Here is a 27,583-nt window from a genome sequence, read left to right as displayed (position 1 = left end):
CTGGGGGCCTTGGGACGTGTCCCCTGCCCGGCTGGCGCCGCTCCCCAGCTGCCTCCTCCCACCGCACCCCAAAAATTCCGAGCAGCCCCAAACTCTCCCCGGGGCTCCCCGTGCCCCATCCGCCACCCGCCAGCCGTGGTGGCCGCCGCGGGTGTCCCTGCCGCCCGCCAGCGAGATGGGGAGAGCCGATGGGTTTTTTGGGGTGATTCCTGCCTGAAACATCCTCCACCAGCCGCCCCCGAGGTTCCCCCGTCACCCAACGCCCGCTGTCCCCTCGCAGGGCTGTGACATCCCGGCGATATTTATTTCCCGGCATGAAAAGTGTTTTACGGGCTGTGCTCAGCTGGAGCCCGCCCCGAGCCCCCTCCGAGCCCGGGGGTCCCCACGCGTGTCGTGCCAGCTCGGTGCCACCGCGGGTGGCTCCGCCGCCGCCGCTCCTCGGGTCCAGCCCCGATAAATCCGCGGTGGGGCGGGCCCCGAGCCCCCCCGGCTGCCCCAGGGACACGGCGGAGCCGCGCTCAGCTCTCCAAAGCGGCCGAAGCTTTTATTTCATCTACGTCCAGGGCTGCCAAAGCCTGCGGCCGGTGCCCGGCCCGGTGGGCGCGGCGGCCGCCGCCCCCCGGCCCCTCCCGGCCCCGGCCCGGCCAAGCCAAGCAGGAGCTGCCCCGGGGGGCTGCGGGACCCCCCGGCTGCCGCGGCACGAAGCCAAACCCGCCGCTCCACTCCCTGCCCAGCGCTATGAGGGGATTTGGGGGGCCCGGCGGCACCTCCCGGGGGGTCAGCGCGGGGCCGGGTGAGGATGAGGAGGATGAGGAGGGCGGGGGCTCCGCGGCCCTTTAGCGCATGCAACAGGCGCGTCTGGAAGCGAGAGCTGCGGGGAGCGGGGAGCCAGCCCCGGCTCGGGGCTCCCGGCCGGGCTCCCCAAACCCGTCCCCTCCCGCTGCCCCGCCGTCCCCCAACGCCACCGAGGGCCGCCACCGAGCCCGCCGCGCCGCCGCTCCGTCCCTCGGCGGGGCCGCCCGCAGCTCCCGCCCAGCGCGGGGCTCGGGGCGCGGGGGGACCCCCGGCCGGACCCACCGGAGCGCCCCACATTCACACGCGTTTGGGGAGCCCCGCGGCCGCCGCGGGCGGGGCCGGCCCGGCCTTTTGGAAGCAGTAGACGCCGAAGAGTTTGTACTTCTTGTCGGGGAAGCCGAGGTTGCGCACGCCGGGCTCGCGGCCGCCGCAGCGGGCGCGGGGGTTGACGATGGGGTAGCGGATGCTGCCGTCCGCCAGCCAGCCCGCCTCGCAGCGGTCCAGCAGCTGGATCTTCCAGGCCGCGTACAGCTGCCCCACCTTGGCCACCGCCGCGCCGTTCTTCTCGCACGCCTGCACCGCCTCCGGGTAGCTCAGCTTGCGGAAAGTCTTCAGGAAATAAACCTTGCCTGGAAGCGGGGAAAGGAGCGCGGTGAAGGGGATGGAGCGCCCTCAGTCCTGCGGGGCAGTGGGAGGGGTGAGGACAGCGCTCTGCGGCACCCCGAGGGGTTTTTTGGGGATGGAGGCGATGGATGGAAGCGCTGTGGAGCCCCTCAAAAGGATTTGGGGAGGTCGGAGAAGTCGAGGGGTATCAGCGCTGTGGAGCGGCCAGCACGATTTCGGGGGCTGGAGGTGAGTGGTGCCCTGTGGAGCATCCAAAACGGTTCCTTAAAGAAAAGAGTTTTTCGCTTAAAAAAAAAAGAGAAAAGTTTTTGGATGAAAAAAGAAAAAAGTTTTGGATGAAGAAAGACCAGATTTTGGCTACAATAAATAGGCTTTGGGTTAAAAAAAAAGGTTTTGGCCAAGAAAGGTTTTGTATAACAACAAAAAAAGTGGGTTTGGATTAAGAAACGGGTTTCAGCTAAAAAGAAGGGGGTTTGCGTTAAAAAAGAGGTTTTGAATTAAAAAAGGGTTTGGATTTAAAAAAATAGGTTTTGGCTAAAAGCAAGAGGTTTTGGATTAAAAAAAAAGAGGTTTTGGATAAGAAAGGTTTTGGATTTAAAAAGAATAGATTTCGGCTAAAAACAAGAGGGTTCGGGTTAACAAAAGAGGTGTTGGCTAAAAAATAAGAGGGTTTGGCTACTGAAAAAAAAAGAGAGTTGGCCTAAAACCCCCCTTTTTGGCTAAACCTCGGCGTTCCAACCCCAGCAGCACCCCATCCCACCGCCAGCACCCCCGAGCAGCGCCCCGCCCGCCGTGCCTCAGTTTCCCCGCACCGTTGAGGTTGGAGGTGAAGCAGAAGGCGTCGTAGCGCTCGCTCTCCTTGTGGCGGTAGCCGTAGCTGCGGACGCCCACGGGCGTGTCCTTGCGGCCGCAGCGCTCGCGGGGCCGGGCGATGGGATATTGCACGGAGCCGTCCTGCAGCCAGCCCGCGTTGCACCAGTCCAGCCCCTCCAGCCAGGCCTGGTGCAGCTGCTCGTGCGAGGCCAGGATCCCGTCCTGCTGCAGGCACGCCTGCTGCGCCTCGCGGAAATTCAGCGTGTAGCGGCCCAGCCGCGGGTGGTACGGGAAGATCACGCCTGGAAGGGCAGAGTGGGGTTGTTTTGGGGTCGGCCAGGGGTTCTGGAGGATGGCGGGGAGGGGATTCTGCCTGGGAGAATCGGCTGGGGAATCCCGCTCAGCGTCCCTGTGCAAGGAGGTTTGGGGGTTCCGGGAGGTTTGGGGGTTCCAGGAGGTTTGGGGGTTCCGGGAGGTTCGGGAGTTCCAGGAGGTTTGGGGCTTCCAGGAAGTTTGGGGGTTCCAGGTTTTGGGAGTTCCAGGTTTTGGGGGTTCCAGGTTTGGGGGTTCCGGGAGGTTTGGGAGTTCGGGAGGTTTGGGAGTTCTGGGAGGTTTGGGAATTCCAGGTTTTGGGATTGCAGGGAACCCCGAACTCCAGCAGATTCTGCTCTGGGATTCGGGAGCAGCTGTGGTGCCCTCACGGGGTCCAGCCGAGCCCTGCCACCCCCAAACTGTGCCCTCCAAGCTCCCAAAACACGGTTTCCCCTTTCCTACCCCCAAAATGCGGCCCTGAACCCCTAAGAAAAGTTTTCCCCCTTTCCCAACATCCTGGAGCTGCCACAGCCCCGTCCCCGGTGCTTTCTGAGCCTGTGCCAACCCCGGACTGCACCTCCTGAACCCCTAAAAAAGCGTTTTCCCCGTCTGCCACCTCCCGAACCCCTAAAAAAGCATTTTCCCTCCTCTGCCACCTCCTGAACCCCTAAAAAAGCGTTTCCCCCCTGCACACCCCGTCCCCGCCGCTGTCCCCTCGCCACCCTGACCCCACAAGGAGCCACCACCACCACCCCACCACAGCCCCGCCGCCCCCGGGCCGTGCGGGTCCCGGGTGTACCACCCCGGGAGCATCCCCGGGCACCTTCGAGGTCCAGCTTGACCACGCCGGTGTCGTCCTCCAGCTCGTTGGTCACCTCGCACTCGTAGCGGCCGTAGTCCTGCAGGGTGACGTTGCGGATGATGAGGGACGCGTCCCCCGCGCCGTCCTCCTGCAGCGCCGTGCGGCCCCGGTAGGGCCCGAACGCCCGGCGGGCCTTGCCCAGCGCCACGAACACGTCCACGAAGTCCATGGGCTCGGTCACTTTGGTCCACTTGAGGCGGATCTCGGCCGGGTCGTGCGCGGACACGTCGTAGTGGTAGCGGCAGGGCAGGATGATGGTGCCGCCGCGGTGGGTCACCACCTTGCCCGGCGCCGTCTGCACCACCACGGCCCCGCTGTCCCCCTCTGCGGGACGGACACCGCGTCACGGAGCGCCGCCGCCACCGGGACTGCCCCGCGGGACGGGCCCCGGCGGGGCGGGAGCGGAGAGCCGCTGTGAGGGGCAGGGGAGGGTGGGGATGGGGGATGGCCACACTTGGAGGGATTCCTCTATTTTGGGGGTAAATGAGGATGGGGGTGTGGGGTCACACTTTGGGGGAATTCCTCTTTCCTGGGGGTGAAGTAGGGTCTGGATATGAGAGCATCTTTTGGGTTGAATTCCCTTTCTATGCGGTAAATGAGGATGGGGACGTGGGGTCACACTTTGGGGGGAATTCCTCTCTTTTGGGGGCAAAGTAGGATGGGGATGTGAGAGCATCTTTTGGGCTGAATTCCCCCTTTTATGGGGTAAAGGAGGATGGGGATGTGGGGTCACACTTTGGGGGGAATTCCCCGCTTTTAGGGGCAAAGCAGGACGGGGTTGTGCGGACACACTTTGGGTGCAATTCCCCTTTTTTGAGGTATTTTGCAAACCCCAAGGAGAGCTCGGGATAACCCCAGGACGGTTCCCAGGGGACAGGGGGGACACGGGGGACGCATCGGAGCCCCGGCCGCGATTTGCCGGGCATTAAACCCAACTTCCCCCGGTCCCAAACCCCCCCCGAGCCCCCCGCCGGTCCCGGCCGAGCCCGGCCCCACTCACCCATCACATGAACCACCTTCTTCCTGCCGCGGGCCCCGGGCAGCGCCTCGGGGGCGGCCAGGGCGGCGAGGAGCAGCAGCGCCGCGGGGGCAGCGGCCCAGGGGCTTTGGGGGCGCATCTGGGGGGGACAGCAGCGCCCTGAGCACCCCCAAACCCCGCGCCCGAGGGGAGCCCCTGCAGTGCCCCCGCAGTGCCCAGCCCCAGGGTGCCCGCAGCCGCTGTCACCCACCCCGTGCCCGGGCGGGGGTCGGGCAGCGCTGCCCCGCTCCGATCGCCCCCCAAGCCCCGCGGGGACCCCCGGCCCGGCTCGGAGCTCGGCGCGCCCCCACCCCGGGGCTTCCAGGAGGGATGAATATTCCCCGGCAGCCGCAGCGGGCCGGATCGCCCGAGTTATTTTTGGCACCTCTGGGAACGGAACCGGCGGGCACGGGGCGGGCAGCGGCGCCCCCGGGACCCCCGACCCGCGCCCGGCCAAGGACAGGGCGGAGGGGGAGCGGGAGGCGCCTCCCCCCACTCGGGGGGCTGCGAGGCTGAGCCCCGCTCTTGGGGCGCCCCAAACGCCGGCCCGGCTCTGGGTCTGCCCCCCAGATGGGGACGGGGGGTCCCGGTGCCCGATCGGGGGGCAGGAGGAGGGACAGCCCCTCCCGGTGCTCCCGGCGCCGCTCCGGGGGCAAAGGGAGCGGGGCCGCGCTGCCCCGGGGCTCGGGCTCCGCTCCAGAGGCACAAAAAGCGGGGCAGCCCCCCCGGTGGTCCCGGTGCCCGATCCGGGGGCTGGGGGAGAGGGTCAACCCCCCCGGTGGTCCCGGTGCCAGGCGGGCAGGGCAGCCCCGGTGCCCGGTCCGCGGGCGGATGGAGCGGGGCACCCCCACGGGGGTCCCGGTGCCCGGCGGGGGCAGGGGGAGTGGGAACCCCCCCCGGGCATCCCGGTGGCCGCCGCGGGGGCGGGAGGAGCGGGGCAGCCCCGCGGGGGTCCCGGTGCCGGTCGGGGCAGCGGCTGCGGCGGTGGCGGAGCTCCGGGCCCGGTGCGGTGTTGCAGTGCGGGACACTGCGGCGGCAGCCCCGGGGCTGCGGGACTCCGGTGCCCGGGCGAGGACGGCGCAGCGCGGGGGGAGCCCCGCTCCTGCCGCCGCCGCCGCCCCGCAGCGAGAGACCCTCGCCCGCCGCGCCCCTCCCGGTCCCGGGGGTCGCGTCCCGGGGCCCCGCGCCCGCCCCGCAGCGAGGGAGCGGCGGCCGCAGCCCCGCACTCACCGTGTGCCCGGTGCGGCCCGCGGGAGGGGCCCGCCGGTGCCTCCGCCGGTGCCTCCTCCGGTACCTCCGCCGGTACCTCCGCCGGTGCCGCCGCTGCGGTTCCGCGCAGGGGGCGACACCGGGAGCTCGGCCCGGCCCTGCCCCGGTGCCGGTGCTGCGCAGGACCGGCTGCTCGCCAAGGTCACCGGCCCGCCCGGTGCGCCCCGGAGCGCCCCGGCACTGCCGGGACCCCCGTGCCGGGAGCACGCGGGGAACGGCTCCGGTAAATCCGCACCGCGGGCACCGCAAGGGCGGCCGCGCCCACCCAGCCCCGGCCCGGGCACCCACCCGGCGGGTGCCACCCCAAAACCGCCGGTACCACCTCCCGCCGTGTGCCCACCCCCCAAAATCTCAGCCCGCCCACCCGCGGGGGCAGCCCCGGTGGCCCCGGTCGGCGCGGGGGGACCTGGCTGGGCACGGCGGGCACACGGGCTCGGAGCGAACCGGGGCTCCTTTATTTTGTCACCGGCGTCCCCCCGGGCCCCGGGCTGGGACACCGGGGCGGGACCGGGACCGCCGGGGAGGGACCGCGGCTGCTCCGGTCTGGGCTGGGACCGCAGCGACGTCCCCGCCGAGCGTCCCCGCGGCCTCGGGGGGACCGGAGCATCCCCGGGGACACCCCCGGGGACACCTCCGGGGACACCCCTGGTCCCGGTGCTCGGAGCGGGCTGAGAGGCACCGGGTGGGATCCCCCGGGATGGGGACAGCAGCCCCGGGGAGGTGACAGCAGCCCCGGGATGGGGACAGCGGCCCCGGGATGGGGACAGCAGCCCCGGGGAGGGGGACAGCAGCCCCGGGATGGGGACAGCAGCCCCGGGGAGGTGACAGCAGCCCCGGGGAGGGGACACCAGGACCCCTCAGTGGTGCTTTTTGGCGGCGGCGGAGGGCCGCAGGAAGAAGGCCGGGGAGCGCAGGCAGCGCAGCGCCAGGAGCTGCGGGCCCAGCGCGTAGAGCGCGTTGGAGAGCAGGAACGTCCCGAGCGCCTCCTCGGGGGTCCGGTACGGGAACGGCGTGCGGGGGTGCAGCGAGGAGCCCAGGTGGGCGAACTGGGCCTGCGGACAGCGGCACGGCCCGGGGCGTGACCGGGGAGCGGCCCCAGGAGGTGCGAAACCCCCGCCCCAGAAGGTGCGAACCCCCCGCCCCAAAAGGTGCGAACCCCCCGCCCCAAAGGGTGCAAAGCCCCGGCCCCAAAGGTACAAAACCCTGGCCCCAAAGGATTCAGACCCTCGGACCTAAAATGTGCAAACCCCGGCCCTAAGAGGTGCAAGGCCCCAACCTCAGGGGGGTTTCGGCTCCAGCCCATCCTATCTATAGCCCTGCATCTCTCTCCATCCCATTTCTGTCCCACTAATCCCGGGTTCTGTCCAAATCCACCGAGGCCGAGGCAATTAGCAGCCAGCCCAGCTGCTCCACTTGCAGCTGCAGCTGTGGCTCTGCCCCCCAAACCGGGATCTGCACCCCAAAACAGGGATCTGCCCCCCAAACCCGGGAACTGCCCCCCCAAACCCGAGATCTGCATCCCAAACCCGGGATCTGCCCCCCAAACCCGGGAACTGCCCCCCAAACCCGGGATCTGACCCCCAAACCCGGGATTTTGGGGCTGCCCGGTTTGGGATTTCCCCCCCCAAATCCCGGGATTTTGGGGCTGCCTGGTTAGGGATTTCCCCCCAAATCCCGGGATTTGGGCCCACCTGCGCCACGCCGCCGGCGACCAGCAGGCTCCAGTCGGGCAGCCAGGAGCAGCCGGGCCGGGCCAGGCCGTAGGCGGCGAGGAGGAGGAAGGGCAGCAGGTAGAACAGGTAGATCAGCATCTGGGGGACACCCGGGCTGTCACCCCGCTGCCTCTGGGGACACCCGGGCTGTCACCCCGCTGCCTCTGGGGACACCCGGGCTGTCACCCCGCTGCCTCTGGGACACCCGGGCTGTCACCCCCGCTGTGCCCCCCTCACCTGCACCTTGGGGTAGCCCACGGGGTCGCGCAGGTAGGGCTCCCGCAGGTAGGTGTAGTCAAAGCAGGAATCGGCCGGGCAGTCCAGGACCACCTGGGGGGGCACAGGTGGGCAGGGCAGCCTCCCTGGGACCCCCAAAAACCCTCCCCGGGACCCCCAAAAATCCTCCCCGGCACCCCAAAACCCTCCCTGGGACCCCTGAAATCCTCCCCGGGACCTTCAAGACACTCCAAGACAACTCCAAGACCCCCCCCCCAGACCCTCGAGGGCCACCCCGAGACCCCCAGGACCATCTCGAGACCCCTCCAGGACCCCCAAAAGCCCCGCCAAGAGCCCCCGAGCCCAGTCAGGATCACCCCCAGCCCCCCCAGGACCCCCCCCAGCCCTCACCATGCCCCTGAAGAAGGTGAAGGCAGCAGTGAGGATGAGGATGAGGATGAGGAGCAGGTCCTGGGGCCGGCGGTAGAGGGGTTTGCGCTGCTCCTCTGCAATCTGCGAGAGGAAATTGGGGGTTTTTGGGGTCCGCACGCTCCGCCCCGGCCCCTGGGAGCGCAGCAGCCCCCCAAAAGCCCCGCTCCGGCCTCACCTGCTCGGGGCTGAGGCTCGGCAGCGCCCGGGGCTGCTGGAAGAGCCGGGGGCCGGTCCAGGCGAGGAGGAGGAGGTAGGGCAGGTTGAAGAGGAAGGACGGGCTCAGCTCGGGGCTGTATTTCCCTGCGGGAGAGAGCGCGGGGTGGGCACGGAGCCTTCCTCCCCCTCCTCCTCCTCCTCCTGGCGGGGGGATGGAGGGCCGGGCCCGGCCGCAGCCCCCTCCCCACGGCCGTACCGATCAGGCTGCCCAGCAGGAAAACCACGGCGCTCATCAGCAGCGAGCCCAGCCAGAAGAGCCCCAGCCCCCGGCAGCTCTTCCTGCGGGCACAGCGGGAGCCCCCTCCTCAAAATTCGGGATTTTCTAAGCGACCGCTGAGCCCCCTCCTCAAAATCATTCGGATTTTCCAACCCCCCCTTCCCCCCGGGATCACCCCTGAGCCCCCTCCTCAAAATTATTCGGGACATTCCAACCGCCCCCGAGATCACCCCCGAGCCCCCTCCTCAAAATTATTCGGGATTTCCCAGCCCCTCCCCAGGAATTCCGGGATTTCCCAGCCCCCTCCCCAGGAATTCCGGGATTTCCCAGCCCCTCCCCAGGAAATTGGGGGTTCTCCCGCGCCCCCCGCGCACCTGCGCCCCGCGGCCCCGGCCATGGCCAGCCCCAGCCCGCCGTGCACGGCGCCGTCCCAGTAGCAGGTGAGGAGCCCGTGAGCCGTGCGCAGGTGGGGATCGCCCTGCGGGGACACCGGGAGGGCACCGGGCTCACACCGGGGCCGGGCACACCCGGTCCCACGGGGCTCACACCGGAACCGGGGGCACCGGGCTCACACCGGGGCCGGGCACACCCGGTCCCACCGGGGCTCGGGGGTGCGGAGCCCCGGGGCCGCGCGGGGCAGGGCCGGCACCTCCCGCACGTAGAGCTCCGCGATGCCCGAGATGATCCCGTCCTCCTCCAGCGCGATCAGCAAATCCACCAACGACACGGCGGAGAACAGCACGAACACTGCGGGGAGCGGGGGGGCTCCGTGCGGGGTCCCAAAATCCCGAATCCCACAGTCCTGCTCTGTGCGGTGTCCCAAAAATCCCAAATCCCACATTCCTGCTCTGCCCAGGTCCCCCAAATCCCACATCCCTGCTCCATTAGAGGTACCCCAAACCTCAAATCCCACATTCCTGCTCCATGTGGGGTACCCCAAAACCTCAAATCCCAAATCCCTGCTCTGTGTGGGTCCCGATTCCCCTCAGATCCCAAACCCCTGCTCTGTGTGGGTCCCACAGCTCCTCCCAAATCCCAAATCCCACAGCCCCAGATCTCCCCAGATCCAAGCCCAGGCCGGGGCTCACCGCAGAACAGGGGGTCCTGGACGAGGCCGATGCTGCCGGTGAGGATGAGGAGGGAGGCGAGGCCGAGGAGCAGCAGGAGCAGCGCCAGGGCCGGTGCCGGGGGGCGGCTGTGGGATCGACCGGGGCCGGTCAGCGCCCCGACCCCACACCTGATCCCACTGCGCTTTAGGGTCAGGATCACACCCTGCGCCCCAGCGCGGCGAAAATCTGGATCTGGGAACAACCCCGGGAGGAGAAATCCCAAAGGGGGAAACCCCAAAGGGGGCAAATCCCAGGGGGTGAATCCCAAAGAAGGATGGGATCCCCAGCAGGGATCGGGAATGGGGCCAGAGCAGCCCCGGTGGGGTCCCCCCGTCCCTCTCCAGGCGGGTTGGAGAACCCCAAATGGGAGCGAACCCCGATCTGTAAACCCAAAGCAGGGAGAGCAGCGGCGCTGGATCACCGGGAGCCGCTCCCGGAGCCTCGGACCGGGAATTCCGGGCGGGCAAAGGCGAAGCGGCGCCCGGTGACAGCGGCGGGGACACGTCAGCGGCAGCGGGGACAGCGGGGACAGCCCGGGAGGGGCAGGGGGGGGGGGGGCTCCAGGCCGGGATCACCCCAATTCCCGGGATTTGGGCTCTCCGGGAGAGGCTCCGCGGCGTCTGAGCTTCCAGAGGAGATTTAAATCCAGCGGGAAAAGCGCACCTGCGGCCGCCCTCCCACGGGAACACCGGGATCGAGGGGCCTGTCCCCGGCTGTCCCCGACTGTTCGCGGCTGTCCCCGACCGTCCCCGACCGTCCCCGGTCCCTCCGATCCGGGAGAGACCAACCCCCCTCCCCCGGGCAGGATCCCATTCCCCATTCCCGTTCCCCTTTTCCATCCCCCGTTCCCCATTCCCCGTTCCCGGGGGTCTCTCCCCGTTCCCACTCCCCGTTCCCAGGGGTCTCTCCCCATTCCCGGGGGTCTCTCGGTCCCCACTCCCCATTCCCGGGGGTCTCTCCCCGTTCCCACTCCCCATTCCCGGGGGTCTCTCCCCGTTCCCACTCCCCGTTCCCGCGGGTCTCTCCCCGTTCCCCGCGGTCTCTCCCCGTTCCCACTCCCCATTCCCGGGGGTCTCTCCCGTCCCCGGGGGTCTCTCGGTCCCCACTCACTCCAGGGAGGTGACAGCGCTGACACCGAAGGCCAGCGGGAGGGCGAGCAGGGGGGCGGCCAGCGCGGCCGGGCCCGCCGGGAGCTGCATCCCGGCCCCGCCGCCAGCACCGGGCCCGCGGACTTCGCCCCGGGACCGGCCCGGGCAGCGCCCTTAAAGCCACAGCGGCACCGGGACGGGGGCGGGACACGGGGACAGGGACACGGGACGGGGACACGGGACAGGGGAGGGACACGGCGGGACGGGGACACGGGAGGGACACAGGGACACCGGGCAGGGGGACACGGGACAGGGACCGGGGACAGGGGAGGGACACGGCGGGGACGGGGACGGGGACACCGGGCAGGGGCGGGACGGGGACACCGGGCAGGGGGACACGGGACAGGGACAGAGGGACAGGGGGACACGGAGGGACCCTGGAAGGGAGGAAAGGAGTCCTGGGAATAAGGAAGGACGAGGGGAGAAGGACTGGGATGGGGAATGGGATCCAGGAAGGTCCGGGATTGGGATCCAGGACTGGGATGGGGAATGGGATCCAAGGAAGGACTGGGACTGGGACCCCAGACTGGGATCCAGGGAAGGACTGGGATCTGGGAAGGACTGGGATGGGGAATGGGATCTGGGAAGGACTGGGACTGGAATCCCAGACTGGGACCCCAGACCGGGATCCAGGGAAGGACAGAAGTCCTGAGAGGAGGGGCAAGGGGTCACAAAAGGAAAGATTTGGATCCCAGGGCTCCAGGCTCCCAGATTTTGGGTTTTCCCTGGATAATCTCCCCCCACCCCAAGCTTTGGAATGGTTTTAATTAAAAGCCAAACCCTTGACTCTGTAATTTAAAAAATTAACAAAGAATCACATCAAGTATCCCAAAAAAGGAACCAAATCCAACTTTTTTTCCCTGAAAATTCTAGGAAAACCCAGCTCCATGGGAAGCCTCCCACCCTAAAAAAAACCCAAAAAAACCCAAAATCCCTCTCTTCCCAAAATATTCCAAGGATTAAACCTAAGGAACAAACAAGTTTAATTTTATTTACAGACTCAGTGAAGAAAATTTGTATTTCCAGAGGTTTTTTTTTTTTTTCCCGTTTTAGGACAATAAAATCCAACTGGATTTTTCCAAAGTGTGGTGCTGGAATTCTGCTGGATTTTTCCAAAGTGCTGCTTTGGAATTTTGGGTCTTCGTCATCCCAAAGCACAGAAGGTGTTGGCAAAATCCCTGGAAGGGAATAAATCCCCCCTGGATCCATCAAATCCTGGAATTCCGAACGGATCCGGGCCAGATCCACCCGTCCAGACGCAAAACTGGAGGCACTGGTTCCCCAAATTCCCCAAAATCCCTTGGATTTGGGATTCCCAGATAAAATCAAAGAACAAAATCCCCCACTCCTGGAGCAGCACAAGATCTGCCATTCCCAAAAATCCCAAACTCCTTGGAATTGGAGGCCCCTGGGGATTTTTGGGGCTACTCCAAACCCTCCCCACCATGGGGGAAGGAGGAGTTGTGATTCCAAAAAAAAGGTGGATAATATTGGGAGAAAAGAGATGGATGATGAAGTTTGGGATAAGAATTCCCAGGAAATCTGTTGGGAAAAGCCCTCCTCAGTAGTAAGGTCGCCGTGGGTTGTTCTGTAGGGAGACAAAAAAAAACAATGGAAAAATCATCAGGATTTGGGATTTTATCCCAAAAATCAGCATCTGGACTCTCTGGGAAAGCCACTGGAATATGACATTTTCCAAGTTTTTTTCCCCCAAAATTAAAGGCAGCTTTTGGTTGGAAAGGGAAAAGGGAAAATCCAGGCTTGGTTTTGCCCCCTGGAAAATAAATGGCAATTCCAAAGAAATCATGGGATTCATGGAGAAGCTCCCCTTGGCAGGGGTTTAACTGGGACAAAGATGGGAATAAAATTGGGATTTGAAGGGAAAAAAATGGGAAGGAGAATTCCGCATCCAGGGAATTCCGGGAGGACGATTTGCTTGAGGATGAGGAGAGAATCCAAGAGGAATTTCCCAGCTGCCAACATTCCCAGAGCTACACCAGAGATTCCCAGGATTTGTCCCTGTGCCTGCCTGGGTTTGGGACACTCCCGTTCCAGGGGATCCATCCCTGCCCCATCCCAGGGACTCTCCCTCATCACTGGCTCCATCCCAATCCCATTCCCAACTCCACTCGATCCATTCCATCCCTATTCCCACGATCCCAGTTCAATCCTGTACCAGTGGGTTTGGTGGGAAGTGATACACCAGCATTAATCCCATCCCATTCCCGTGATCCCATTCCCATGATCCCATTCCCATGATCCCATTCCCATTCCTGTGATCCCATTCCCATGATCCCATCCCGTGATCCCAATCCCATTCCCGTTATCCTAATCCCATTCCCGTTATCCCAATCCCATTGCCGTGATCCCATTCCCGTGATCCCGATCCCATTCCCGTGATCCCGATCCCATTCCTGTGATCCCGATCCCATTCCCGTTATCCCGATCCCATTCCTGTTATCCCGATCCCATTCCTGTGATCCCATTCCCGTGATCCCATTCCTGTGATCCCAATCCCATTCCCATGATCCCATTCCCGTGATCCCAATCCCATTCCTGTGATCCCATTCCCATTATCCCAATCCCATTCCCGTGATCCCATTCCCGTGATCCCATTCCCGTGATCCCAATCCCATGATCCCGATCCCACTCCCTTTATCCCGATCCCACTCCCGTTATCCCATTCCCGGTATCCCGGAGTCCCGTACCAGGGGGTTGGGCCGGAAGCGGTACGCCAGCATCATGCGCTTGCGGAAGGCCTCGTACTCGTCGTCCTCCTTGGTCAGCTCCGCCGGGCGCTCGATCCCGAATCCCGCCCCGTCCATGGTCGTGGTGCCCCTGCGGGAAACCCGGGAATGGCGCGGCTGCACACCCCCTCCCCGGGAATTCCCACGGGAATTCTGCCCCAGGACCTCCTCCCCAAATCCCTGGGGCCTGGATGGAAGCAGGGATTGATTTCCTATCCCAAATTCCCAGAGTTTGGTATTGGATGGAAGCAGGGATTGGTTCCCTATCCCAAATTCCTGAGGGTTGGATGGAAGCAGGGATTGATTTCCTATCCCAAATTCCCAGAGTTTGGTATTGGATGGAAGCAGGGATTGGTTTCCTATCCCAAATTCCCAGGGTTTGGATGGAAGCAGGGATTGGTTTCCTATCCCAAATTCCCAGGGTTTGGTATTGGATGGAAGCAGGGATTGGTTTCCTATCCCAAATTCCCAGGGTTTGGATGCAAGCTGATCCACCTAAAGAATCCCTCTGGAATACCCGAAGTGGGATCCAATCCCAACATTTCTGCGCATGGAATGAAATCAAGACTGGTAGGATCACACAAAGCTGGGATCCTGGCTGGAATATCCTCCCCTGGATCTGCTTCCCACTGTTTTTTTAAAAATATTTCCAGGATTTTATGACACCAAGAAGAGCAAATATTCCCAGGATTTTCTGATTTTAAGGAATCAGAAGAGGGAGAGGGGAGGTGCAGACAGGAATTCTTGGAGCTGCACTTCTCTATGGAAATTTGGGTTGGAAATTCAGGATTTGGGGGCTCAGACAATTCCTGCACCAGCTACAGCCACAAATCCAGGAGAAATCTCCCCAGAAAAATCAGGAATTCTCTGCTGGGCTGAGTTTTCCATGCTCAGGTGAGGAATCCCAGCTTGGCTGAGATTCCAGCAGGAATTCCTGGGAAAAAAGGAAGGGATAATCCATGGGAACACTCACTTGCTGACAGGATTTTTAATTCCCTGTCCATCAGATCCCAATCCCTCTCCTTCCTTCCATCCCATTTTCATCAGCATTTGGTATCCAATGTTTTCCACCGTCAGCTTGAATTCCTTGTACTCGGAATAATCCGGCTCCCGGCCCTCCTGCAGCGGGAAAAGGGGATGTTTTATTCCATGGATCATGGAAAAGCAGCTTCACCCGCCCCCAAATCGGGATTTCAGGAAAGAACTGCCAGGATTTCCCGGGATTCCAACAACAGCTCCGGAATTCCAGGTTGTTCCCTGGATCCAGCCTCAGATCCGGCTCTTTCCTAAGGCTGAATCCCTGGGAATGTCAGCCCCCGTGCTGGAAAACAGGGGATTCCAGGAATTCCAGGGTTTGGGAAGGACTGGAAGGTGCTGGAGTTGTGGGCGTGGGGTTTGCACTTCCCTGCAATCAACAGGAGAAAAATTCCCGTTTTTTCCCAGCTTGGTACCCACTGATCCCAAAGAGGAGCCGAGTGAGAGTTTGTCTGGAATTCCAGCAAAATCCCAAATCCTGGAATTCCAGAGTGGAAAGGGACCTTAAAGCCCATCCAGTCCTGTGGGCAGAGACACTTCCCACGATCCCAGGGTGCTCCCAGGGATGGAGCAGCCACGGATCCTTTGGGAATTCCCTCCCAGGGAAGGAATTTTTCCCAAACGTTGCCCCATTTCCCTGCTAAGAGCGGGAATCGGATCCCTTTTCTCCCTGCAGGAATGCCTGGAGCAGGGACCAGCTGTGGGATGAGCATGGAGCATTCCCAGAATCCCAGAAATGCCCACCTTGAGTGCCTTGAAGGTCTCCATGAACTTTTCCAGCTCGTCGGGTGGGAGGAAATCCCCGATGAAATGTTTCCCTCGGCCCATCTGGGTCAGCTGCTCCGCCCACTCTGGAAAAGCAGGAAACACCCAGCTCATGGAGCATCCCTTGGGATTCCTGGAGCTGCCCAGGGATGGAATCCCTACTCTGGAAAACCATGGAGAGAGCAGCATTCCTGGAGAATCCCTTGGGATTTGTGGAGCATCCCAGGAGGGACTGTCCCTGCAGCTCCCAATCCATGAGGGTAGGGATGGAATTCCCGCTCTGGAATGGAATTCTCTCTGGAATTCCCAGTCTCACCCACCCTGTACCTTGTCAATCTCCCTAGGGATGGAATTCCCTCTGGAATTCCCAATCCCACCCATCCTGGGTCTTGTCCGTCTCCTTAGGGATGGAATTCCTCTTCTGGAATGCTGATCCCACCCATCCCGGTGCTCCCTAGGGACGGAACTCCCTCTGGAACCCCCAATCCCACCCACCCTGGTGCTCTCTAGGGATGGAATTCCCATCTGGAATTCCCAATCCCACCCTCCTGGTGCTCCCTAGGGCTGGAATTCCCATCTGGAATTCCCTGCGCCACGCACCCCGTGTCTTGTCCATCTCCATGCGGCGCAGGCGGTGCTCCCAGGTGCCCAGGGCAGGGATGGAATTCCCAATCCCACCCATCCCGGTGCTCCCCAGGGCTGGAATTCCCATCTGGAATTCCCAATCCCACCCTGCCCGTGCTCCCTAGGGCTGGAATTCCCATCTGGAATTCCCTGCACCACGCACCCCGTGTTTTGTCCATCTCCATGCGGCGCAGGCGGTGCTCCCAGGTGCCCAGGACAGGGATGGAATTCCCAATCCCACCCTGCCCGTGCTCCCTAGGGCTGGAATTCCCATCTGGAATTCCCTGTGCCACGCACCCCGTGTTTTGTCCATCTCCATGCGGCGCAGGCGGTGCTCCCAGGTGCCCAGCTCGCTGTCCACCTCCTCGTCGCTGTCGTAGCCGTGCTGGTGCTGCTGCAGCGCGCGCTCCCACAGCAGCTGCATCTCCTGCATCGCCCGCTTGTGCTTCATGATCATGTCGTACATCTGCTGCATCTGCACAGCGCGGGGGAACGGGTCAGACCGGGGAAACGGGGCGTGTCATGGGAAAATGGGGTTTGTTCGGGGAAAAACGGGGTTCAGACTGGGAAAAATGGGGTTTGTTCGGGGAAAAATGGGGTTTGTCCTGGGAAAATGGGGTTTGTTCAGGGAAAAATGGGGTTCAGACTATGGAAAAATGAGATTTATCCTGGGAAAATGGGGTTCAGACTGGGAAAATGGGGGTTGTTCAGGGAAAATGGGGTTTGTTTTGGGAAAATAGGGTTTGTCCTGGGGAAACAGGATTTGTCCTGGGGAAATGGGGTTTGTCCTAGGTAAAATGGGGTTCAGGCCAGGAAAAGTGGGTTCAGCCTGGGGAAAATGGGATTTGTCCTGGGAAAATGGGGTTCAGCCCAGGAAAAATGGGGTTCAGCCTGGGAAAACGAGGTTTGTCCTGGAAAAACGGTATTCAGCCTGGGGAAAACGGGTTTTGTCCCAGGAATCCCAGTGGAGCACAGCAAGCTCCACAAAAAACGGCTCCAAACCCTAAAGGATCCCAAATCTCAGCCCCAAAAGACAGGAGAGCCGTGCTTGTGCTTCATGATCGAATTGTAGATCTGCTGCATCTGGGAATCGTGGGAAAATGGGATTCGTCCCAGGAAAAACGGGATTTGTCCCCAGAAAAGCTCCTCTGGGATTTGGGGTTTTAGGGCTGGAAAGCTCCTCTGGGATTTGGGGTTTTAGGGCTGGAAAGCTCCTTATTCCCAAACCCTCTGGTATTCCCGCTGATTCCAGCCCCACGCTGCTCCCAGGGAATCCCAGGGATTCTATGATGGAAAACCTTTGTTATTCCCAAGGGAGGGAACTCGGGGAGGATTTTTGGGATTTTGGGATTCACCTCCTGCTGCTCCTTCAGCTGCTTCTTCTGGGCCTCCGAGAGCTCCGTGACTCCCACCAGACCCACGGGTTTGCCCTTCTCGTATCCCAGACCCTTCAGGTCCTGAACTGCAGGAAAAAACAGGGAAAAACCTTTGGAAAAATCTGGGAGATTGGAAAAATCTCAGAGAGGGAACTGAAGGGAATAAAAGGGTGGGAAAAGAAGAAAAGGAAAAAAAGGAATTCTCTTTGTAATTCCCGCAGAGCGAAGGGAAAATAAAAACACTGGGAAAAAATGGGATTGACAGCAGAGATTTCTTGGAAAACTTGATCCATGTTCATCTCAAGAAATAGAAAACCACTTTGGAGGCACGGAATTCCCAGGAAAACCCAATCCCACTCACCTGAGAGGGGAGAGGGAGAATCCAGCTGCTGCACCAGCTGGGGGAGAGGCAATTCCACCTTCTCCTCCTCCGGCCCCCACCGGCTCTTCCTCTTCTTTTTGGTGCTGCCCGGAGCGGGACTCGGGATGGGGCCGGGATTTGGGGTCACGGATGGATTTGGGGTCGTGGCTGGGTTTGGGATTGGGGCAGAATTCGGGGCCAGCTGATCCGGAGGGGAGGTGGAGGATGAGGATGGGGCAGGAGAGGCCGAGGGAACGGGAAGAGCGGCGGGAAGAACGGGAGAGGGAACGGGGAGAGGCAGAGGCGGCGGGACCGGGATGGGGATGGGGAGAGGGGAGGGAACGGGAACGGGGAGAGGCGGGAAGCACAGAGGGGAGGGAGAAGCCTCGGGACTGCTTTTCCGTTTGAGGCCGGAGTCTCCGGGAAAAGGGGAGCCCCCAGGAAAATGGGGATTCCCGGGAAAGGGGGGATTCCCGGAAAAAGGGGGATTCCCGGGAAAAGGGGGATTCCCGGGAAAAGGGGGATTCCCGGGGGCAGCCCGGGCCCTGCGGAACTCCTCCAGCTTCTGGCGGTAGTAGCGGTGCCCTTTGCTGTGGGGCTCGTACAGGAACCTGCAAACAACGGGATCAGCCGGGAATTCCTGCCGGGAATGCTCACAGCACTCCCAGGGCATTCCCAGGACGCTCCCAGGGCATTCCCAGCTCCCCAGTCAGGGATCCAGCACAGTTTCCTCAGGACTTTTCCCTCCTGCATTTCCCAGAGCATTCCCAGCTCTCCAGGGCTGGGATCCAGCACTGGAATTTTCCTTCCTGGAATGCCCACAGAATTCCCAGATCATTCCCAGCTCTCCTAGGCTGGGATCCAGCACTGGATTTTTCCCTCCTGCAATTCCCAGAGCATTCCCAGCTCTCCAGCACCATCCCGTGTATTCCCGCAGCCAGTGCAGCTTCCACTGGGATCAGGGAACACAATTCCATAAAGGAAAAGCAGCCCCAAAAAGCAGGAATGTGCTGATTCCTCTGCACCTCAAACCTGAGCACCTCCAGTCTCAGCACTCCAAAACCCCAGTGTCCTCCTAAACTCAGAATTCCCAGGACTTTCTCAGTGGATTTCATGGGAATTCCCTGGAAAACAACCCCCAAAAATCAGGAATTTCCTGTACCTGAATTCCCACCTCAGCCCCCCAGATCTGAGCACCTCCAGTCTCGCTGCTCCAAAACCTCAACCTAAGAATTCCCGGGACTTTCCCTGGGAATTCCCAGGAAAAAAGCCCCCCGAAAAGGAGGAATTCTGCGCACCTGAAGGCAGGGTTCTCCCTGTTGTTCTGCAGGGCAATGGCCTCCACCTCGGGCCCCCCTGCAGCCACGAACTGCGCCAGCTTCTCGGCCGAGTTGCGCGTCTCCTGGTCGGCTGGGGGGGAAACTTTAGGCAGGGATTAGTCCCGGGCCCAGCTCACCCCAGCCCAGCCTAACCCGGCCTAAGGACCCCAGAGAGGCCTAAAGTCGGGTTTAAAGGGGAGAATCGGTACAAAGGCATGGTTAAATAGCATAAAACATCAGGTTAAAGCCAAATTTGGGATGGGGGAAAGGACCTACGGACTGCAGTGAGGCCTAAAGTCAGGTTTAAAGGGGAGAACTGGTACAAAGGAACAGTTAAATAGCATAAAACATCAGGTTAAATCTGAGTTTGGGAGCAGGGACTCAGCCTAAGGACTGCAATGAGGCCTAAAGCCAGGTTTAAAGGGGAGAATTGGCACAAAGGAACAGTTAAATAGCATAAAACATCAGGTAAAATCTGAGTTTGGGGGCAGGGACTCAGCCTAAGGACTGCAATGAGGCCTAAAGCCGGGCTTAAAGGGGAGAATTGGCACAAAGGAACAGCTGGAAGGACAAAAACTTCAGCTTAGGCCTGACTTTGGGGAGCAGGGATGGGAGACATGAGACACAAGGCAGCTTTGGGCTCCCAGATCCCAAATTTTCCATGTGCCAGGCACTTTTCTCTCGGATTAAACCACTTGGAATTAAGCCTAGTTAAAGGTTTTGTCATTTTCCATAGGATTAAATCACCTGGAATTATCCCTAATTTAAAATTTTGTGTTTTTCCCTTGTGCCACGCGTTTTTCCATAGGATTTCACCACCCAGGATTATCCATTTTTCAATGTTTTGCCCCTGAATTACCCAGGGACAACAGGAAATCCTTTGGAAAATTCCAAATTCCCTATAAATCCACTTAAATCTCCTCTCACTGCACCCCCTGGAGGCTGTTTCAGGGGAAATTCCCTATGGAAAATCCCAAATCTCACCTGGAAAAGGGTGGATACTCCAATCAAATCCAACAAAAACTGAGGGGGAAAAAATTCCCCTTTTCCTAAATTTTCAATGCTAGAGAATTATTTTGGATTTTTTGACAAATACAAGGGAAATCCCACTCAAAATCCCAGGAATATTTTGAGAATCCACATTTTTGGCACAAGGATTTGATTCTCTTTCCAGTTGGGAATTTTCTTTCCAGGCAGCCAAATTTCCACCCCAGTCCCAAATAAACCCCAAATTTCCCTCGTGCTGTTGCCATTCCCCAGATTTTAGTGGGAATTACCTTTCTGGGAAGAGGCTGCCTGGGAATTTTGATTTTCTTTCCTTATTTCTGCCACTTTCTTCCTGTAGTAAAGGAATTCTCTGCTGTTCTTATCATGCAAAAACCTGGGAAAAAGGGGAAAAAAAAGAGAAATAATTATCCAAATATTGATATTCTGGGATAGAATCAGCTTCAACTCCCACATGGAAAAGTGGAGGAATTACTCAGAATGCACCTAAAATATGGAATTAGATTTTGGAGTTATAATCCAAAGATTTGCATCCCAATTTTTGTTGCTTGAAGGGAAATTAAAGAGGAATCCTCTGCCAACAAGTGCTGGGATTAAAAAACTTTTCCACCCCTCGAATCCAAACATTTTCTCCCCTCAAATCCCAAGTTTTCCTTTTCAGGAAAGGACAAGAAACACAAACTTTTCCCTCTCAAATTCCAAATTTTCCCCCGCAGGGAAGAACACCAAACCCAAACTCGCCCCTCTCAAATCCCAAAATTTTCCCTTCACAGGAAGAACAAGAAACCCAAACTTTCCCCTCTCAAATCCCAAATTCTCCCCCTCATAGGGAAGAACATCGAACCCAAACCTTTTCCCCTCTCAAATCCCAAATTCTCCCCCTCACAGGAATAACACTAAACCCAAACTTTCCCCTCTCAAATCCCAGACTTTTCCCCTCAGGGAAGAACACCAAACCCAAATTTTCCCTCTCAAATCCCAAATTTTCCCCCTCAGGGAAGAACACCAAACCCAAACTTTCCCCTCTCAGGGCACAACCCCCGGCGTTCCCTGGGGCCGAGGGCGCTCCCAAACTCACGAAAAAGCAGGGTTGTCCTTGTAGTCCTCCATGGCGACCTTCTCCAGCTCGGGGCCGCCCTCAGCCACGAACCTGGCCAGCTTTTCCACCACCTGCCGCGTCTCCGAGTCCTCTGGGGGCAAAACTTTAAGGAGGCTGTCAGTACTTGGGGCTCAACTGCCCCCGAACGGGAAACAGGGGATTACTGCCGAGCACCACGGAGCAGACACGCGGCAATATGGGGAGAGAAAGGACGAAACGGGGCAGGCAGTTGTAGGAAGGTGTTCACAGCGCAATTCCCGAGTTTTTCTGCGGGGTTCTGAGCTTCCCCAGGGGGTTCCCACGGGGAAAATCTAAATTTCAGGGCGGGAGGAGGTTAAAGCTCGTCCCATTCCCGCTTTTTCTGCTGGCCTAAGCTTTCCTTGGATGCTTGCACAGCTTCTCTGGGAATTGCAGCTCAGCCCCTCATCATCCTCCCTCCCAGCCAGGAATTCCTTCCCAAAATCCCACCTGAATCCACCCTTCCTCAGTCGGAAGCCATTCCCTGGCTCCTGGAATTCCATCCCTTATCCCAAATTCTCTGCAGCTCTCCCTGAGGCCTTTTAGGCTCTGAGGTCTGCCTGGAATTCCTCTTCTCCAGCTCCCAGGGATCCAGGGGCAGCCACAGCTTCTCTGGGAATTCCAGCCCATTGCAGCCAGGAATTCCTTCCCAAAATCCCACCCAAATTCCCCTTTTTCTGTTTAAATCCGTTCCCAGTGTCCTGTCCCTCCATCCCCTGTCCCAAATCCCTCTCCAGCTCTCCTGGAGCCCCTTTAGGCTCTGGAAGCAGCTCCAAGGTTTTCCTGGAGCCTTCCCTTCTCCCACTTTCCTTGGGCATTCCAGGGACTGGGAATCCACCACCCCATCCCAGTTTGGAGGCTTCAATTGCACCCAGCTCATCCCAGCTTTAACACAGTTGGCTCCTGCTGGATTCGTTCCCTAAGAATCCCAGCAAGGAAAGAGCAGGAATTTGGTTTAATCCAGATTCCAGCTGCCAAGCCATTCCCAGAACATTCCAGCCTGTGTGGCTGGAGCAGCAGCTTTTCTTGCTCAAAAAAACCCTAAAACCTTGGAGTTTGGATTCTGTGCCCAGGAATTCCCACAGGGATCACGGAGTGGGAATAAACCCAGCGATTTTGGGAATTTTGGGAAGCCAGAGCAGAGCCACCCACGCTGATCCAACAGGATCAGCCCCAAGATACTCAAATTAAGGCAAACCCAGCGCAGCTCTCCGCACGTTTCCCAGCACGTTTCATGCTTGATTCCCAAATTCCCAGGATTGTGCTGGTACAAATCCCAGCAGAAAGGGTTCTGTGGGATTCTGGGGATGGATAAATGCAGCCACAAAGCCGCTGAGCTCCTTTTATCCATTAAAACCCACCCGTGAAATTCCCATTCTAAGGCAAATCGGCCTCGGGGCTTCCTGCCCTGGATTATCCCAATAAAACCCGGGATAATTCCTGCCACATCCTTGTTTTTCCAGGCGTTCAGGACCTACAGGTGAGATTTTTTTACCTGGATTTTGGATTTTACCTGGGAACAGCTCCGTGCTGGAAGTGTCGTTTGTTTTATTTATTCACACACATGGATTTGCCTCGCACGTTCCCAAACTAATTCCTCCTTTTCCAGCACTTAAACCCCCAAAATCCCGATTTAAGGACAAGAATAAGGATTTCTTGGAGAGCCCAGCACTCGGCACAACATTCCAAAGGTGCAAATGGAATTTTTAGGATTTGCCACCCACCAAATCCATTAAAACACAACATTTTCTCCCTGTCTGTTATTTTCTGATATTTTTGGCTGGCTAAGCTCTCAGACAATTTGAAGAGAAAAAACCTTCCAGGCTGAGGTCAGTAATATTTAAACATTGAACTCAAGGAAGGTCAGGAATATCTAAAACATCAGGAATTTAACATGTCAAATATTGGGAATTTCATATCTAAAACGTCAGGAATTTAATCCCTTAGATTTTGGTTGGATTTGGAAGAGCTCACCAGCATTAAGTGCTGGAATTTTCACCCCATAAAGGAGAAATATGCCCCAAAACTGTGCTGGGAATATACATTTATAATAAATAGGGATAAAATAACTAGCTTTCCAATAAGGCTGAGGGAATCCTGTCCCAAACTGAGCCCTGTCCTGGGATAAAACCACTCCAAATCCTGTCCCAAACTGAGCCCTATCCTGGGATAAAACCACCCCAAATCCTGTCCCAAACTGAGCCCTATCCTGGGATAAAACCACCCCAAATCCTGTCCCAAACTGAGCCCTATCCTGGGATAAAACCACCCCAAATCCTGTCTCAAACTGAGCCCTGTCCTGGGATAAAACCACCCCAAATCCTGTCTCAAACTGAGCCCTCTCCTGGGATAAAACCACCCCAAATCCTGTCTCAAACTGAGCCCTGTCCTGGGATAAAACCACCCCAAATCCTGTCTCAAACTGAGCCCTCTCCTGGGATAAAACCACCCCAAATCCTGTCTCAAACTGAGCCCTGTCCTGGGATAAAACCACCCCAAATCCTGTCTCAAACTGAGCCCTCTCCTGGGATAAAACCACCCCAAATGCTGTCCCAAACAACTGAGCCCTGTCCTAGGAGGGAATCCTGCCCCCCCCCCCCCCGACCCTTATCCTAGGATAAATCCACCCAACTTCCCACTAGGACTGAGGGAATCCTATCCCAAACTGATCCCTTACCCCAGAACCTGAACCCCACCCCACTCCTGCCTGGCCTGAGGGAATCCTGCCCCCACATTCCCAGCTCCAGGCGCGGAGCAGGAGCTGCCACTGACCTTTAATCTCCAACCACTGCTCGTAATCCTCCTCCTCATCCTCGTCGGGGCCCTGGAAGACGCTGAGGCGGCTGAGGACGGGGCTGGGCTTGGGCAGGGAGAGGCTCCGTGCCTGCAGCATGCGGCTCAGCGCCTGCCCCGGCCGCTTCCCCAGCAGCGCCGGCTTCTTCCCGGGCTGCGGGGTTGGGGCACTCCCGGTGCTGTTGGGGGGATTTGGGGCATTTTCTGTGGAGAAAACGAGGGAAATTATTCTTGAAAATCCCACATTTGATGTGGGAAAGTCTCCAGGCCTGCTCTGAGAGAAGGGAAATTATTCTCGGCTTCTTCCCAGGGTTTGGGGCTGGGGGGTTCCCGGGGTTGCTGGGGGGATTTGGGGCATTTTCTGTGGAGAAAATGAAGGGAAATTATCCTGGCAGTCCTGGGGTTTGGGCTGGGGTATTCCTGGAGTTGTTAGGGGGATTTAGGGCATTTTCTGAAGTGAGAAGGAAGGAAATTATTCCTGGGAATCCTGGGTTTGGGCTGGAAGAGGCTCCAGGTCTGCCCCGGCCGCTTATTCCCCAGGTTTGGAGCTGGGGCATTTTCAGAATTTTTGGGGGGATTTGGGGCAGTTTGTGAGGGGAGAATGAAGGGGACAGAGTTCCTGGGAATCCCAGGTTTGGGTTGGGAAAGGAAGGACCTACCAGCATTGGATTTTTCCCTCTGGAGCTTCAGGAACTGCTGCAGGAAGCTCCCATCGTTCACAAACTTGTTGGACACGGAGGCCTCGCTCTCAGAGCCATCGTCGCTGAGCGGGGACAGAAAAACAGGGGCTGGAATTCGGGAGCTTCCCTGCCCTTCCCATGTGGGATTTGGGACAGGAAAAACCCCTGGAATTGGTAATTTTCCTCACCTACCTCCGCACTACTAAAAGAACCCCAAATCTCCTTCCTCTTCCATTAAAATTGGGATTTCCCCCCATCTGCTCCGCTAAAAATGGGATTCTTGCTCCTTAATCCACCAAAACAATGATTTTCCCCCCTCCGCTCCACTAAACTGGGATTCTTGCTCCCTAGTCCACCAAAACCGTGATTTTCCTCCTTCTGCTCCATTAAAATTGGGTTTTTCTCAGTCTGCTCCACCAAAACTGGGATTTTCCTCCCCTTGCTGCACCGAAACTGGGATTCTGCTCCTTAATCCACCAAAATCGTGATTTTCCCCCCTCTGCTCCACTAAACTGGGATTCTTGCTGCCTAATCCACCAAAACCTCCTTCTGCTCCGTTAAAATTGAGATTTTCCTCCCTCTGCTCCATTAAAACTGCGATCTCGCTCCCTCGGCTCCCTTTCCTCCCTCGGCAGAACGCCGGGCTTGCCGGGATTCCCACGTACTCTCCGAGCAGCGGGAGCTGCGGGATGCTGAGGGAATTCTGCCGCGCCTGCTGCTCCAGCCGCGCCTCGATCTCCCGCTTCTTCTGGGCGATCAGCTCCTCCTGCTGCAGGATGTTCACGCTCGTCTTGGCCGACTTGGACTGCGACACGCCGAACCACCGGCTCGCCTTCCCTGAGGGAAAAGGGCGGGAATCAGATCAGGAATTGTTTGGAATGAGGGGTTCCTTCCCTGAGGGAAAAGGGCGGGAATTAATTTGGGAATTGTCTGGAATGAGGGATGCCTTCCCTGAGGGAAAAGGGCGGGAATCAGATCGGGAATTGTCTGGAATGAGGGATGCCTTCCCTGAGGGAAAAGGGCGGGAATCAGATCGGGAATTGTCTGGAATGAGGGATGCCTTCCCTGAGGGAAAAGGGCGGGAATTAACTTGGGAATTGTCTGGAATGAGGGGTTCCTTCCCTGAGGGAAAAGGGCGGGAATTAACTCGGGAATTGTCCGGAATGAGTGGCACATTCCCTAAGTGAAAAGGGCAGGAATTGGCCTGGGAATTGTCCGGAATGAGGGGCACATTCCCTGAGGGAAAAGGGCAGGAATTAATGTGGGAATTGTCTGGAATGTGGGGTGTCTTCCCTGAGGGAAAAGGGCAGGAACTAACTCAGGAATTGTCCGGAATGGAGGGCGCATTCCCTGAGGGAAAAGGCAGGAATCAGCTCGGGAATTGTCCCGAATCAGGGGCGCCTTCCCTGAGGGAAAAGGTGGGAATTAACTCAGGGATTGTCTGGAATAAAGGATACATTCCCTGAGGGAAAAGGGCAGGAATTACCTCTGGAATTGTCCAGAAAAAGGGACACATTCCCTAAGGGAAAAAGTGGGAATTGGTGTGGGAATTGTTCCCAATCAAGGGTGCACTCCCTGAGGGAAAAGGGTGGGAATTAACTCGGGAATTGTCTGGAATGAAGGGTGCATTCTCCTTTTCCCCTGAGGGAAAAGGGCTGGAATTAGTTTGGGAATTGTCCAGAAACAGGGGCGCCATTCCCTGAGGGAAAAAGTGGGAATTAGTCTGGGAATTGTCTCGAATTAACCCCAGAATTGTGAATGAGGGGCGCATTCCCTGAGGGAAAAGGCTGGGATTTAACAGGGGTCACCCCAAATCAAGGGGCGCATTCCCTGAGGGAAAAGACTGGGATTTAATAGGGATCACTCCAGATCAAGCTCACGTTCCCTTTGGGAAAAAGGCAGGATTAGAGTAGGAGCCATCCTGAATTCAGCTTCCCTGAGGGAAAAGGAGGGAATTAATGGAGAGACCACCCAAACCAAGGCTGGTCTTCCCTGTGGAAAAAGGGGGGAATGAACAGGAACCATCCCGAAATCAGGGGCATCCTTCCTGAAGGGAAAAGCTGGCATTTAACAGGAATCATCCTGAACCAAGGGTCGCATTCCCTGTGGGAAAAGAGGGGAGATTAACATCATCCCAAAACAAGGCTTGCTCTCCCTGTGGGAAAAGGGAAGGAATAAACTGTGGGATCATCCCAAACTCAGCTTCGCTATAGAAAAAAAAGAGTAAAAAATCAACAGTGGAGTCTCCACAAACCACCAGCTCAGCTTTCCTACGGGAAAAGAGAGGGAATGAACAGTTGGGGTTCCTGTGGGAAAAGGGGAGGAAAAATCACCAGTGGAGCCTCCCCGAACTATCGGCTCTGCTTCCCTGGGGGAAAAGAGGAGGAAAAATAACGGGGAGACCACCCCGGACCCCAGGCTCGGTTTTCCTGAGGGAGAACGGGGGGAAATTAACAGAGGAACCATCCCGAACCAGCAGCCCGGCTTCCCTAGGGGAAAACGAGCCGGGAACGACGGCGGGGATCCATCCCGGAAAAAGGAGGGGGAAAAGGAGGGAATTTAACGGGCCGGCTTCTCCCCAGCCTCCGACTCTGCCGGCACACCCCCACCCCGGGCGCACACCCCCACCCCCGCCTCCCGGAGCCCCGGGAGCGGCGGGGCCGAGGCGGGGGATGGCAGCGGGGCGGGAGGAGCGGGGAGGAGCGGGGCAGAGCGGCGGGAGCGGCGGGGGCCGCCCGGCCGGGCCGTACCTGGCGCATCCCTGTGGTTGTCCATTTTGGAGCCCCCTTCCCAGCGTGCCCCGCGCCGGGCGCGCCGCGCCAGGGGCCGCGCCAGCGCAAGCGCCCCTGGGAGATGTAGTCCCTCAGGGCGCCATCCCGCCGCTCTCCCCGCTCCTCCCGCCGCACCGAGCCCCGCTGGCGGGGCGGCCGAATCACCCCGCTCTGGCGGCTCCGCCGCGACGGTCATTCCCCGGTTCGCCTCGCATCCTATCGGTGCGAAAGGGCAGACTACCGCTCC

At 59.2% G+C, this 27,583-nt stretch overlaps 3 protein-coding genes across 6 annotated transcripts; all 3 read right to left on the bottom strand.

Moving 5' to 3' along the window:
- Window positions 1-518: 518 nt before the first annotated feature.
- On the bottom strand, window positions 519-6,049 carry HAPLN4 (hyaluronan and proteoglycan link protein 4). Its single transcript, XM_030256673.4, has 5 exons — window positions 5,655-6,049; window positions 4,407-4,524; window positions 3,368-3,730; window positions 2,232-2,534; window positions 519-1,424 (listed from the first exon to the last, which is right to left on the bottom strand). The coding sequence occupies exons 2-5, from the start codon at window positions 4,522-4,524 to the stop codon at window positions 1,093-1,095; spliced, it is 1,116 nt and encodes a 371-aa protein (XP_030112533.1). The 5' UTR covers window positions 5,655-6,049; the 3' UTR covers window positions 519-1,092.
- Window positions 6,050-6,491: 442 nt separating this feature from the next.
- TM6SF2 (transmembrane 6 superfamily member 2) lies at window positions 6,492-10,847 on the bottom strand. 2 transcript variants are annotated; one of them, XM_072919416.1, is made up of 10 exons: window positions 10,706-10,847; window positions 9,575-9,681; window positions 9,136-9,233; window positions 8,861-8,964; window positions 8,466-8,548; window positions 8,229-8,353; window positions 8,033-8,134; window positions 7,643-7,735; window positions 7,385-7,504; window positions 6,492-6,745 (listed from the first exon to the last, which is right to left on the bottom strand). In XM_072919416.1, the coding sequence occupies exons 1-10, from the start codon at window positions 10,792-10,794 to the stop codon at window positions 6,551-6,553; spliced, it is 1,116 nt and encodes a 371-aa protein (XP_072775517.1). In that variant the 5' UTR covers window positions 10,795-10,847; the 3' UTR covers window positions 6,492-6,550. The 2 variants fall into 2 exon arrangements, with proteins under 2 accessions (XP_072775517.1, XP_072775518.1); XM_072919417.1 differs by having other exon boundaries at window positions 7,649-7,735.
- An 862-nt stretch (window positions 10,848-11,709) lies between these two features.
- On the bottom strand, window positions 11,710-27,459 carry SUGP1 (SURP and G-patch domain containing 1). 3 transcript variants are annotated; one of them, XM_072919291.1, is made up of 14 exons: window positions 27,316-27,459; window positions 25,231-25,402; window positions 24,545-24,648; window positions 23,865-24,089; window positions 21,054-21,177; window positions 20,248-20,351; window positions 18,950-19,073; window positions 17,652-18,262; window positions 17,270-17,376; window positions 16,212-16,389; window positions 15,270-15,376; window positions 14,464-14,609; window positions 13,452-13,581; window positions 11,710-12,331 (listed from the first exon to the last, which is right to left on the bottom strand). In XM_072919291.1, exons 1-14 carry the CDS (start codon window positions 27,338-27,340, stop codon window positions 12,305-12,307), a joined length of 2,184 nt encoding a protein of 727 aa, XP_072775392.1. In that variant the 5' UTR covers window positions 27,341-27,459; the 3' UTR covers window positions 11,710-12,304. The 3 variants fall into 3 exon arrangements, with proteins under 3 accessions (XP_072775392.1, XP_072775393.1, XP_072775394.1); XM_072919292.1 differs by having other exon boundaries at window positions 18,950-19,061; XM_072919293.1 differs by having other exon boundaries at window positions 21,054-21,165.
- Window positions 27,460-27,583: the final 124 nt, after the last annotated feature.

The sequence above is a fragment of the Taeniopygia guttata genome, chromosome 28 (genome assembly GCF_048771995.1).
Source record: "Taeniopygia guttata chromosome 28, bTaeGut7.mat, whole genome shotgun sequence".
In the NCBI taxonomy this organism is placed as follows: domain Eukaryota; kingdom Metazoa; phylum Chordata; class Aves; order Passeriformes; family Estrildidae; genus Taeniopygia; species Taeniopygia guttata.
This window is presented reverse-complemented; position numbering and strand designations above follow the sequence as displayed.